Source organism: Anomalospiza imberbis, chromosome 13 (assembly GCF_031753505.1).
Source record: "Anomalospiza imberbis isolate Cuckoo-Finch-1a 21T00152 chromosome 13, ASM3175350v1, whole genome shotgun sequence".
Taxonomy (NCBI): domain Eukaryota; kingdom Metazoa; phylum Chordata; class Aves; order Passeriformes; family Viduidae; genus Anomalospiza; species Anomalospiza imberbis.
Window position 1 is genome coordinate 20,636,116 of NC_089693.1, and position 14,762 is coordinate 20,650,877.

General features: G+C 39.6%; 1 protein-coding gene across 6 annotated transcripts in view; it reads right to left on the bottom strand.

Annotated features, from left to right (window-relative positions):
- USP3 (ubiquitin specific peptidase 3) overlaps positions 1-14,762 on the bottom strand; it is a 40,074-nt gene that overhangs the window by 17,406 nt on the left and 7,906 nt on the right. For 3 of the 6 annotated variants that reach the window (XM_068204480.1, XM_068204479.1, XM_068204481.1), the window contains 2 exons: positions 6,257-6,317; positions 4,384-4,515 (listed from right to left, as the gene is read on the bottom strand). The exons of 1 other annotated variant lie outside the window; for it this stretch is intronic. In XM_068204480.1, coding sequence (XP_068060581.1) covers positions 4,384-4,515; positions 6,257-6,317 — 193 coding nt within the window. Of the gene's footprint in view, positions 1-4,383; positions 4,516-6,256; positions 6,318-6,415; positions 6,502-14,762 lie in introns of all 6 variants that reach the window. 2 more of the 6 variants (XM_068204477.1, XM_068204476.1) reach the window with 1 other exon arrangement.

Here is a 14,762-nt window from a genome sequence, read left to right on the forward strand (position 1 = left end):
TGTTAATGTGCTTATTTTTCAGCCATGTCTTAAGTAGTCCTTGTCAGCTTTTTCAGCCACGTACAAAAACCTCATGAGGTGCTCCTGTATTTGGCACTCCCACAGGACCCAGCTCTCAGGCTGACGCTCAGAGCACACGAGCCCAGTCAGCTAATACACAGTGTGGGACTCCTGAGCAGGGGCACCCTGGCTGCACCAGCACAGTCACACTGTAACTAATGCTGGAGTAGCTACTGTTGAGAAAGCAGGGGATGGAAGCAGATACACTGAAACCCTCAATGAGAACTTATTGCTGAAAGATGATTTCATTGCTTCCGTGCCCTGAAGATCACATTAACCTTATTTTTACACACCAGTTTAGCACTTGCCCCATGATGCAAGAATAAAACCAAATACATCAGTAAATGTCAGGGTCCTTCTAACACTAGAAAAGTAATTGTAAGTTTCACTTAGAATCAAGACAATCGTCTATTTCTCTTTTTAATAAGTAGGGTTTTTAAAAAAACCTCTTTTGCAACACTGAGGGTATAGCACTGCTATTAGAAAAAACAGCATTACTTCCAAACTATTTTGGATAAACCAACTAAACAGATTTAGAAGTAGTTTATGTTTTAGTAACTTATATTTGCTAAGCCCACACACCTTAAGGGCAAACTGCTGAGAAATTACATCCTATATGTGAAGCTGCCATTCAAAACAGCTGCTTAATTTGTGATCCTCAGGATTATCACAAATTAACAAACACCTTTTTTTGATACAGTAGTTCTAAAACATGCTTTAACAGCAACAACACAGAACAAATTCTATACCTTGCAGAGGGTCCCTTATATGGCTTAGCACAGTATTTTCCTCTATACACTCTATTTTTAGTACCTCTGCTACCTCCAAGACCTGGCCTCATTTGCTTCTAAAATGGCAGTAAGCCAGTGAATGTATGCACTGCTCTGGGAACATGAGCGCTTACTGCTGTTACAGCACTTAGGAGGGACAGAACTTCATGCTGTGTTTAAAAACCCTGACTAGCTTTGAAGAATTTGAAGGATAGGAAAAGTTAAGAAAACCCAGGTTTCCTTAGTTATGCCAACATCTTACAAGAATAAACAAAGAGCTCAAGTTTTACAATCAGGATAAAAGGCTTTTACTCTTCTTATTTTCACTGATTGTAGAATACAAAACAATAGTACTAAGCAATTTCATTTTCCAATGCTCATGGCACCAGCACAGTAAGTCTGGTTTGTTTTTTAAAGGGGACCCTCTTCACAGAGACTAAAAAAAGAATTTTTCTCAGTCCTTGACAGTTGATTATTTTTACAGCAGCCAGGAACACACACACACACACCTGACGCAACTGTGCCCCTTTACAGGATAACAAGGAGGGTAATGGGTGAGAAATCTGACCTGCAAACTGTGTCTGGGATTAAATGAACACAGGAAACATATTATGGAAGTATATAAACAGGGGAGCCTTTCTTCTTCCGTGACAACTGTCTGTTCGCCAGCACAGAGAAAATCAATTTACGAGAGTCCTCTTTCAGGAAAGCAGGGCTCTTACACATATCATTTTATTTCTCGTGCACAAAAAAAAACCCTAACACAGAATGAGAAAGCACCCTATGATAGTTTGAAGGCAAAAAGGATCTGTACTTCTTGCAAACTCTTTGCGTGTAGTACTTTAGCACTAACTGGAAGGCTGATTACTTCCAAAAAGTGGGATTCAGGACTCTCTTTTTCTCAGCAGTTAAGGTCTCAAGCATAATTTAGTCTGAGTGTTTAGTATTGCATCTATTGTCTCAAAATGACCAAAGCATCAAGAAGATGCTCATAACAAAATATTAACAAATTCTCTCAACTTTTCCACTGGTAAAACTGAGCAGTTGAATAGGAGGACAGAGTAAGCAAAGAACATAACCCTCTGGAAAGACTCCATTACAGGTTATGGCACAGCCAAAGGAAGACAAAGGATCATATGCTCCCTTCTCAGAAAGCCCATACAGGCCTGTTCACTGATACTATCATGCAAGCCAAGGAACACAGTAAATTGGGATCCATAGGATAAAAATGGAAAAAGAGCATCCTACTCAACTTTGTGCAGTAAACAGAACTGTACATAAAAATATAAAGCCGGCAGTGCATCAAAATATCAGCATTATTTTTACAGTAGAAATAAAATTCAATTAAGTCTTAGGATGTTATTTTATTGACTTTAAAATTCTTAAGGCAGCCCACACTGGTAGCATAAAATATTCATCTTTACATAAAAGTTCACTTAAAAGAACCACCATGGCATAAACTTAGGACTGTCTACTGGATTCATGTCTACACTGCAGTACACAAATTGGCTTTTCAAAGCTATTGAAAACTCATTCACTCTCCATAATAACTAATTATGTCTCAAATTTACCCAACTATTAGCTTTAACTGGCAGCAGCCTCCACAATGGGGGAAAAGTTGATCCGGATGCCTTCTGTTTCATCATTAAACTTCTGTGCTCATTTCAGCTGGGTGCAGTAACAAATTCAAGTATCTTTCCCTGATTATCATGTGGGAAAAACCTAAAATATCCTAAATGAAAGCAAAGACAAACTGCTTTTGCAACTTGCTCACCTTCACATTAGCACAGAAGTTATAATTTGCTGGTGAATTACTCACACAACAGGAACTCCCCAAGGCAAAGCTGGCTACAATTAGTTCCAGCTCATCCATAGATGACTCAGCTCTCAACTATAGCAGAAAACACATCACTGGCTGAACTGCTTCCCTTCTGTGCTCCCACAAACACACCTCCCCAGGTGCAGGTCTGCCTGTCCTGCCCAGCACAGCTGGGGTCAGTAACAGATCCCACAGCCCCCAGTCTGGCTGCTGGTATTTTGCAATGCCCACACAGGGTTTGGGATAAGGTCAGCAGGGTGCTCAGACTTGCTGCTATAACTCATCAAGCCTCAGCAAGTTCGGAACACTGTTTGTCATAATGGAGGTACAATCAAAGTCTTCAAATGCTCTGCTAGAATTCCTCCACAGATTATTACCTTCAGAATGACTGGAAGACAGGGCCTAACTCAAACAAAACAAAAAGCCACAACAAAGAACTCAGCTGCTACCAATATTGATTGGGAAAGTGAAACTAGCTTCTCACAGTTATTTTAATGCTGGTAACCTGTGCATATTTACTCCTTGGAAAACTTGACTGTTTTCTCATGTATTCACATAGGTGCAAATAAAAATGTTGGTCATTAAAATAAAATGCAAATAAAAGCAGAATTCCCCTACTCTTTAGTCTATGCTTAAATACCTACAGCTGCTTCCACCATCTGAGCAGTTTTTGAGTTGCTCCAAACATTTCTTCAGGTGAAATCACATAACTGGGGTTTTACTTGCAGGGGATAAAAATATTTGTTACAGAAGCATTCTGCATAAAACTGGATACCCAAACTTCAAACAGATTTTTTCCCCTAATGAACTATCCAAAAGACACCCAACTATTTGAACAAAATACCTATTAGAGCAGCCACATATCCAGTAATTTTGCAAGACCATAACAGGGATTTCCCTGAGATTTACACTGCTCAAATTCTGCACTGCCACACTGCACAAGTAACAACACACATGGGAAATCATGGAGCAGCTGCAAATGGGGAAGCACCTGTCAACAGGTTTGCTTAAGGGGGAGGAGGATGGAGGATGCTGAGGCAAGAAGCAGTGCTTTCCATTGACTCCCAGTCTTTGCCCTCTGGGGAACAAGGACCGTGGAGAATCCAACATTAGCAGCATCAATATTAAGTTTCCCTAAACAGTGCATATCACACTGCAAGAACTCCACAGAAGGAATCAGTGCAGGCCACTGTGCTGTTTAAAGAAATAGTTCTGATTGTTTTCCTTACTCTTGCCAGAGACTTAAATGCTGCTTCCCAACAGGATCAGCCACTTTCCCTGACTCATAGAAGGTACATGCATAAACTCAACTTGAGTTCAGATCTCTTGGGCAGGAACAACAGCGTAATAGTTTACCTTCTGAATCCTGACAAATTAAGGGTATGTGAAAGGCTCACCAGCTTGATGGAAGGAGCAACACCAACCAAACAGCTTTCGCAATTAAGAAGTTTGGGTCTCCGCATACCCCAAAGCAAATAGAAACAACTCCAAACCCCATTATTTCAAAAGGTTTCTTCTCTGTTTAAGACATTTGACATGTGAGAGTTTAGTTACAGCCAGTAACTGTACAGTGCTACAATACACATGGAAAAGCAGAGTGTTCCAAAAAGACAGGTCTGGAAATCAAAAGATGAAATGCTCAAAAATGCGTGTGATATAATGCAGCACAAGAGTCTGATGTTTTCACCTTCTAATATATAAAAAGTTGTCAAATTACAGTATTTAAACCCTTACCAGTATGTACTGTAACTACTGCAATCCATACACACAGTATGCTGAACTTTCTCCTGTTTTTCTGTTTTCTTATGATTGGTCATAGGAATCTGTGCATCTTCATAATGCTTTTTTGCATGGCCATTCACATATCTAAAATAAATGCAAAAGAAAGAAGTTTATACTTCTAAACAGCTAATCAACATTCATTAAAAAAATAGGAATAAAAAAGGCATCCAATATTTACACCAGCATTAAAAAACAATTCACTTCTGTGAAAACACTGGCCAAATTTTCTAATGTTTTCCTCCTTTACTCTCTCCTGTGGTCCAAACTGGCCCCTCCTGCTCCTTGACAAAATCCCAGGATCTGTGCTCCTAACAGACTAATGCACTTCCACAACTGAGAAAATCCTGAACTCCCTTTTCCCATACCTGTAATGCAGTTAGTTCTCTGTGCTGCCTTCACATATACTCTTCTTACAGCTCTACCTTTTCTCCCCCAGCACTTGTGTTTGGGATCCCTTTAACAGAGTGCTGACTCCCATTTTCAGCTTTCCCATTCTGCAGCATGATTTGATGTTAAAGTCATCGAGTTCATGAACTTGGACTCTGGAGCTTGTGGTTACATAAGGGAATAAGAAATCTAAAATCCTGCAGCTCTTTTGCTGACACAATGAGCATTTTCATGCTCAAAGTTTGAGATATAAGAAATTAAGTACCTTTAATTAAAAAAAAAAGAGCCCTAAGGTGTATTTTATCTTCTCATTCAATTATTTTCTATTCTATGGATGGGAGCCGTTTGGAAAGACAAAAAAGCCTTGCATAAGTAACTGACTCAATATCTACCAATTGCACATAAGAAAGGCTATCTGGAGACAGCAGTAATTTTTTAAAGATTAGTAACAATTAAAATATTCCAATTATTTATTGCACACCACTGCATACCATGAAGTATTTCCCCCTCTCTTAGCTCCCACCAAGAATAAATTTATTAAATAAATAAATAGAGGGGAAAAAAGGGCCAGTATGAAAAACTCTTAATAGGACACATTATTAAAACTGTAGCACATAGTGATACCCAGATCAAACAAACAAAACCTGCAGTTCATTCAATCCACTTTAAAAGACAAAATCATTAAGTTTAATGATGCTTTCCCAGAATAACAGCACACCAGCACAGATGTTACCCAACAGAAGAAAACATGTTCACACCTCAGATACTGTCTAAATGTCAACATTAACTGCATTCCACTAATATGTGCATCTCAAACATTTATGTAGCAGCACATTTTCTACAATTATCCTGTCATAAATAACAGCACTGACTGTACAATTCCTCCACAATTTATTTGGTGTACTTCAACTAATACAGACACCAAGGTGAAGCCGGAAGGAATTCTGATGGCAGTTACTTCTTACATGCTATGGCAACAACTTTAGGTCCAAAACTACACTGCAGTACATTTAAGCTATTTTCAGTCTCAGCTGAATAGCTGCTGTTTCTCTCAAAATAAGCAGTGTCAACTTGTGGCTTTGCAACAATTCTTATTCTATTTATCTTATCACAAAAAAGACATCTTCCACAGAATGGAACTTTACAATAACCTACTAAATTATCAGTTCTCCACATACTTTTTGAACTGAGCAATCAAATATACTGTCCACTTTACTTTAAAAGCCCAATGAAATAAAGCCCCCATATCTTGAATATAATCTCTGGACTCTCATAAAGAGTCCAGGGCAAAGAACCATGTTAAGCATAAACATAATGTTAAATGAGATAATGAAAGATTTATTTCAGGGAAATTTTGAACAAACTGCTTCAGAGTCAAGCAACAAAGGAGAAAGATAAAGGCCTGATTAAAAGATTTGCACACTAACACTGTACCCACCTTCCACAATGGACACTCGAACACGTCAGACAGACCCAGGGACTTTTATTTGACCGGCACACTATAAAAGATTTTTTAAAAAAAGTGTCAAATGAATGAAGTCTACTTGATTTTAAAATACAATACAAAAATATCAGAATGACAAAAAAATTGGCAAACCTTCCAATTTTTTCTTTTGGCTTATAATAACAGTCCAGTGAACACAGGATAAAAAGCTATGGCACTTCTGTTTCATAAAACTTGTTCTACAAGAAACCATTTTAAAGAAGATATTGCAAGAAAGCCTGGCAATCTGATAAGAAGCAAACAGAATAAATTACTGTGCAATGCATGCTAATACACACCACTTATATAATGTGCATTCCTACGCTGCAGTGCTGATATAGAATTTATCCATAATGACTTCACCCTCAGTCCTGCACAAGCAGCTGAAAGGTTAACACCAGGGTTGTGCTTCACAATCTACCCAAGAAATCAGAAGATGTTATCTAAGTTTCTGGCTGTCATATTTTAAGTCTAGAAAATTTAAAATATGGATGTTTTAAGCTAAAGGGCTTTAAAAAAAAAAAAAAGCACACACTAAAAAGAGATGAAACACCATCTCAGGGTAGGGCCATAGAAATGGGATATTCCAGCTCTAATTTCCAACCCAGCAGGTCACTGAAAGAGGGATGCTACGAAATATGACACTTAGATTTGAATGAAATAAAATTGTTAACAACTATCCATTACCGCAGAATTTACAAAAATAATATTACACTTCCAAACACCCAACTAATATGAGGATAAAATTAAAATAAAATGCTAAGTGCACTGCTACGAGGGCAGAGAACAAAAATAAAATATAACTTCGATTATCCACAAAATACAAAAGTGTATGATACCAGACCCATAAATTTTACACACCATAAATTTCTGCTGCTTGGAGCAGCCAGTGAAGAGAGTCACAGAGGAAAGCAAAGGCATGGGGAACTTTAGGGTCTGTGAGGCCAGGGAGTAGAAAGACAATGAGAAGAGGACTGCCCTTGGTTGTACATGTAAATTTACTTATATTGTTATTAATTGAGGGAAAGCTTGAGAACAGCCCTCCCTTTCTGGAGTCACACCTCAAAACAAGAACTGAAGCAGTACGAAAGCTGCTCCAGGGTAGGATCATCTGAGCAGGCTAATTCAGAACTTAAAGCAAAACTCAAAATACAGTTCACCAAGCAAGAACCATGGTACACAGTAAACTGTTAAGATCCAAGACTATCAGAGAAAACCAAGCTAAGAAAAGTAGTTTCTTTATCAAATTAAATGTTCACTAGAAAGGAAGGGGTCAATTTTGATTCAACAGAGAACTGACAAGCTTAGCTATTTAGAAGAGCTAATAAATTTTTCCACTACCAGATTTCACCTTTTTTAATTAAATCGGGTGGGAAAAAAAAGAGTACACTGCTTTTTAAACAATTGCTTTTGCATTTTAATTTATGATTACAAATAGCTGCTGTATTTCAATTCCAAAGCTAAAAAACCGAGGCACGTTTAAAATGAGAATGTTACGGTGTTACCTGGGGGGAAAAAGGCACATTCTCCAGAAATATTTTATGAAGTAAGTTCTTCAAACTCTTTAGTCAAGACACCAGAACTGCTTCTTTCAGCTACTTCACTTGAGAAACAGATTTTCTCACTTGTCTCAGTTATCTGGCATTGGTTCTGCAAAACCCAATTTTTCTATTTCTAAAGCTGCTTATTCCCACAGTTGTGATGGTCATCTTGCAATAGATAGAGGGCAGCCAGGTAGAGCTGTTTTGGTTTACATTTCAACTCAGGAACATGGAAGAAGTTTGTCTAATTTGATGAAAACATTACCAAGAAACCCAACATTTAACACTAGCAAACAGAAGAGAAAAGGAAGATCTTAAAACAGCTATTATCAATTAAAAATGGCCTAAAGGAACCACTGGAGTACACTGATACAGCATTATTTGCTTGAATTTACAAACAGCAATGTAAAATATTAACCGGAAGGAAAGAAAAAGAAGCCAAAACCATTCCTGTGCTTAATCTGTGTTTAAGTGCTGTGCAAAGAAAGCACTACCCTACACTTTCCATGCCAGGAACATAAAGAAGTCTTCCCAGGATTAAAATCCTAGCAGAAATTTCCCACTGTGAAATAATATGTTTGCTTTCACTATGTTATCATCTATGCATGGAACTTGTTCTCAACCAGTAGGTCAAAGCATTATGATTGAAACTATTACTCCTACTTTCCACCCCTACTAGACAATTACATTTTCACATTCAGGTATTTTAAATACTTGTACTGCTTGTTTGTCAAATGTTAAATTATACTGAAGGAGTGCTCATTCTGCAGGTTTAAATGTTCTGCACAAAGGCAGCAAACAAGTCCAACCTCTGCACAATACCCAGAAAAAAAATCGCATACACTAAAATTTTCCATCTTTCCTATCATGGAATAGGAAAAGATGGTTCATTTGTTTACTTTAACTTTTAGGAAGAGCTTTTCCCCAATTGCATCACATCAGAAATGTGTAGTTTATCTTCTGCACAAACATTTCCACCCACAATGAAATCACACCACATGGAAGTGACTCCCACTAACATTAAAAACAGAATCCAGTGTCAAATCTGTGACTGACAGCCGCTCTGTTCTCAGAGAATTACACAACTGATTTTTTTAAGACATTGCTGGAGACTGCATTCTGTATTTCTCTGAGGCTGGCTCAGCAGATAGCTTTATTAAAGCCTAGCTCTTCAGGCATTCTTCAGTTCAGATACTGAAGCAGTTATCATCTTGCTACTCTATGAATTAAATTAGACTGGAAGTTTCAGGCATTAATTAGGACTCTATCAAGACAGGCACCATGGAATGCACAGCAAAATCACCATCCCTGTCCAGAACTACTTATAATCTAAACTAGAGGTAGACAGTTTGGCTTCATGTATAAAGACAATGCACATTATTCCTTTCAGATGGGGTACTGACATGAATACAGTAAACTACAAAGTAGGCCAGAAGTGAGAGAGAGCGATCCATAGCAAATCCCTTTTCAATTCGAAGAACATTACACAGCCCTGGAAATTGACCCCTAAAACAGATTTGGGTATTCTGGACTTTCAGGTCAAACAAACTAAATCATGAGGAATGATTTTCAAAATCCATTTGTACAGGTACCAATATATTCGTTCCATAATCAGTTTTCCAATTGGGATTTGGAGGTTTGGCTTGTTTTTCCTTTAGCACTACTGAAAAAAGAGAGGGGAGCATTACATTAGCATCCCTTACTTCAGATTAAAATTATGTTCACACACTGTAACCAACCCCATTTAAAAAATTATCTGTCTTATTTAGTGGTATACAGACCAAGGAACATTGGCTGCTTTCTCAGCTTGGACAAAAGTTTGGCTACTGAAACAGCTACCAACTGCCTCAATTTACTGTATTTTTAGAAAAGACTGAAGTGGTCGGGCAAAGACAACACTAACATGTCCAAAGGGAATGCAAAGCTGCAATGCCACAGTATTATCTGAGGCCATTTGCCACATTACATCAAAATCATCTTAATTCAGAAACTTAGAAACACAATTTTCTATCATGTAATAGGAAGAACTCTTTTACAGAATGATTTCTCTAAGTAAAACCGGAATACTGATGTGTTACTAAGTCTGCAAAGCCCTCTCTAAATGAAGAGGAATTATCAATACATCCCCAGGAGAGCAGACTCATACATAACTTTGGGAACACTCAGAGATGTCCACGCAGCTTCCACTTTTTGCAAATCACAGAGTTATGCCAAATAGAATGAGCAAGATAGGGCTAATCAATTTGGTGTTCTCACCACAGAGTCCCCACCCCATCCCACCCCCATGATCATGCAAATATGTACTTTTCATGCTTGACTTTTTTTTCTTATTGAAAACTGACTCCAACTGCACTCACGTGAAGCATGACTGCTCCGGGCAAACACTGCATTTCTTACACAGCAAAGATGCAGACTGTCACTGAAGCAAGGTTACAGCTATGTAAAAGTACAACAGGACCTGTGGAATGAATGGGTTTGTTTAAACAGCACAGTTCAGAGCTGAGAAAATGGCAATAGAAAAAAGCAGCAGGAAAAGGAGGAGAGACACAGGAACTAGTTTTTGTAAAGCAGCCAAGCTCAGAAACCTCCAAGATGCAGTGTCCACCAGAGATCTGGCAGCAGCACAGCCATGTGATCGACACAGTGTGAGTGACCCTGGGCCAGAGTTGCCACAGAACTATGCTTGCAGCCACGGTTTAAAATAGCCCTTCATTGCTACACTACATAAAAGTTCACCAAATATCAGCACATTAAGAGCAATACTTTAGTCCTTCTGTTAAAAGCACATTGACTAGAAACAAGATTAGGGTCACTAAACTATTTCCAATAGTCTCCACAGCCTTTACCAGACAGCCTGGGCTTAGCTCTCAAAAAGAGCTGTAGCAGCACTCCCATGTTACTGGCCCAATTATAGACCTCAATAACAAAGTGACCTGCACAGAAACATCTCCAGACTAACTGATCTCATGTCAGTTCACTTTATGTTCACACAATGGGTCAGCTATACCAAAACAAGCTAAACTGAATTTAAAAAAAACCACTGTTGCTCCACTCAGGAAGAAGGAACAATATTTACAAACTTGTGGTATCAGTGGTACACTGACACTGTGCTGAGGAAATAATCCCACAAACACAAGCACTTGATGACAAACACATACCTGTACTATGTTAAGTACAACAAGCTCTATCATGTGACATGTGCCTATCCAAAAAGCCCACAATAATACTGTTACAAGAAATGGACTACTTTTCCTTTCCCATACCTTTACCTTAATTTTGTCTTAAAAATCTCTCAGTGTCCTGTTTAATTATGATTTAGTAATGGGACTCCCATTTTGCTCCTTAAAGAACCTGACAACTGCAGCAAAAGAGAGCTGGGCAGTCTCCACTAGCAACATGTGAAGGAAAAAAAGCAGCAACAATCCACACAACAAAATGAGAAATCCCTTCCTTGTAAAACATGAACCTTCTGCTGTGACACAACAGGCCTAAAGAATCAGACTGAAAGCTACCTTTTCCAAGAATCTGGAAGTAAAGGTGGGAGAAATTTGCAAGGAAAAATCCTGGTGACAACAAAAATTTCTCTATTAGTAGTTAACCAAATTTACGAAAACTCCTTTAGTAATAGCATTTCAAATGCAAAGATTTTCAGTCAAAGGATTCAAAGCATTTTTCAGAAAACCCATTTCCATTTTACAGATGAGAACAAGAGATTGAATAATTTACCAAAATAATTTTACCACCATAGATCAGAACTGAGCCTACTACCCATACACCTTAGTCCTTTAAATTATTTTAACTGCAGCCAAGGGGAAGATAGCCCAAAAGCCATCACTCTACGCAAAATTTGTAAGGCGATTTTCCAAAACAGCTCTGAATTGAACACATAAAACTTCCCATATGCAATATACAACAGGCATCATGTGTTTGAGAGTCATCGACCTAAGCTGGTGTTCTAAATAGGGAATCACGCAAGTTATTAACCTATGAGAAACATCAACACAAAAAGAGTGGGAAGGAGCATCCTAGTAACTATAGACCAGTCAGCCTGACCTCAGTACCTGGCAAGATAATGGAGCAGTTTATACTGAGTGTCATCACGCAGCATCTACAGGATGGCCAGGGTATCAGACCTAGTCAGCATGGGTTTAGGAGGGTTAGGTCGTGTCTGACCAACCTGGTCTCTTTTTATGACCAGGTGACCCTCCCGGTGCATGCGGGACAGGCTGTGGATGTTGTCTATTTGGACTTCAGCAAGGCCTTTGACACTGCCTCCCACAGCACACTCCTGGAAAAGCTGCAGCCCAAGGCTGGGACAGGAGCACTCTTTGCTGGGTTCAGAACTGGCTGGATGGCCAGCCCAGAGAGTGGTGGGGAACAGTGCTGCATCCAGTCACCAGTGGTGTCCCTCAGGGCTCTGTGCTGGGACCAGTTCTGTTCAGTATTTTTATTGATGATATGGATGAGGGTATTGAGTCCTTCATTAGTAAATTTGCAGATGACACTAAGCTTGGGAGTGTGTGTTGATCTGATGCAAAGTAGGATGGCTCTGCAGAGAGACCTGGAACGGCTGGATAGATGGGCAGAATCTAACAAGATGAAGTTTAATATTAAAGTCCAAGTGCTGAGTCCTGCATTTTGGCCACAATAACCCCCTGCAACATTATGGGATGGGGACGGTGTGGCTGGACAGTGCCCAGGCAGAAAGGGACCTGGGGATACTGGTTGACAGCTGACTGAACATGAGCCAGCAGTGTGCCTTGGTGGCCAAGAAGGCCAACGGCATCCTGGCCTGTATCAGGAATTGTGTGGCCAGCAGGAGCAGGGAGGTCATTCCCCCCCTGTACTCAGCACTGATGAGGCCACACCTTGAGTGCTGTGTCCAGTTCTGGCCCCTCAGTTTAGGAAGAACCTTGGGACGCTTGAGCACGTCTAGAGGAGGCAAGGAGGCTGGTGAGGGGCTGGGAACACAAGCCCTATGAGGAACAGCTGAGGGAGCTGGGGTTGTTTAGCCCAGAGAAAAGGAAACTCAGAGGCGACCTTATCACTCTCTACAACTTCCTGAAGGGTGGTTGTAGTCAGGTGGGGATTGGTCTCTTTCACCAGGCAGCAACTGACAGAACAACAAGTCACAGTCTCAAGCTGTGTCAAGGGAAATATAGGTTAGATATTAGGAAAAAGTTTTTCACGCAAAGGGTGATAAAGTATTGGAATGGTCTGCCCGGGGAGGTGGTCCAGGGAGTCACCATCCCTGGATGCGTTTAAACAAAGACTGGATGTGGCACTCGGTGCCATGGTTTAGTTGAGGTGTCAGGGAACAGGTTGGACTCAATGATCTTTAAGGTCTCTTCCAACCTTGTGATTCTGTGATCTAGGAGACAAATGCATTGGATGTGGTCCCTTCTCTGGGCTTACATGCTAGAGCTGCAAAAAGGTTCTGCCCACTGCTGGAATTCACAGCTCTGGAACTCCCTCTGGATGCAGACAAAGGTTTCTTCAATGATTGAATAAATCAGCAGAGGAGTTTTCTCCAAAAAATCCCCTTTCATTCAAGATGTGAACATCCCATGTTTAATGCACGTACCTCCTACCCCTGAAAGATCTTCTTTACAGACAACTTCTAAATGCTGAGGTAGGACTGCCAATTCCTTCCCATAAGTAAGTACTTCTTTTGGGGAACAGTGAGACAAAGCAAGGGACCGAGTGAAACTTTCACTCAGCCCAGCAGTTACGGTCTTCACCCAGGCTGCAGGCTCCACAGCAAGGAACATATCTGTGCACTCTACACTCAAAATCCACCAAACTAAACACTCAGTTGTTAAAATTGAGACTGGAACCAAGGATTTTCCACCAAGATGAATGGACCAAATCACAACATTCGAGAGCCATGTGCAGTCTTTCCTCCTGGCCCACAAACTCACTTATAAACCAGCACATACAATAAACAGAATCTCAAGGCAAAAATTACATGTCTTCCTCATCACAGAACATCCGTCAAGACTGCAGGGTAGGTGGGTATGTGCAGAATCAGACACTCTGGCATTGAAAACACACCTTATTGCCAGTAACAAAGAAGCCCTAAAGAATACAGGTATCCTCCAAGGTACATTAGTACTTTTACCAGCAGCATGTAAAAATGCCTAATAGGCAATGTAAGTTCCTTACTACTAAGTACACATACACCAACACAACTGATCAGGTTCCCAGATTCCGACAATCATTAGTGTATTGAAAAAGGCAGTTCCTTCATGTGTACACAAAAGCTTTATTATTATCTGACCTTAGTGTATGTGTGCATTCAGGAGGAATCAAAAGTACTGAAAAGACAGGGTAGGCCTTAACACACCCAGAAGTGCAGTAAGAATACTAACACTATTTTATAATCTAGGAATATGTTCTTCAAAGTTAAATACAGAGTTAAATGTTCATGCTTGTTCACTGTGGATTTTTTTTTTGGTTTGGGTGGGGAATGTTTAAAGCATATATGCATGTGGGAAAAGCATCTGCTCCACATTGAAGAAGGCCAGTAAATTTCAGGTGAATAACTGTAATGGAAGTCAGGTGACTAAAAAAGGAAGTAAATGTTGCAAGAGTATTTTTTTAACCCCTGAGCAGATGAAAACCCCATTCTAAACAAAGAATGCAGGAAAATGGAACATTACAGGCTTTGAAAACTAGTGACATGTTCTACACTTAGAAGCCAGCTGGTTTTACTGTCCAGGTTTTAAAGAATACTCCCCTTTGTTTTCAAACTTAATTTCAAAAATGTTTTCTTTCCCTCCTTCCCTCTGCCCTATGAAAGAAGTTTATACGTGCACTAAATTTGCTCTAAACTCTTAACCGTTACCAAAAAAATTTCTATTTAACAATAGGTCACACAACTTTCATTTGTAAGACATCTTTACTGCATATTTTAGAAA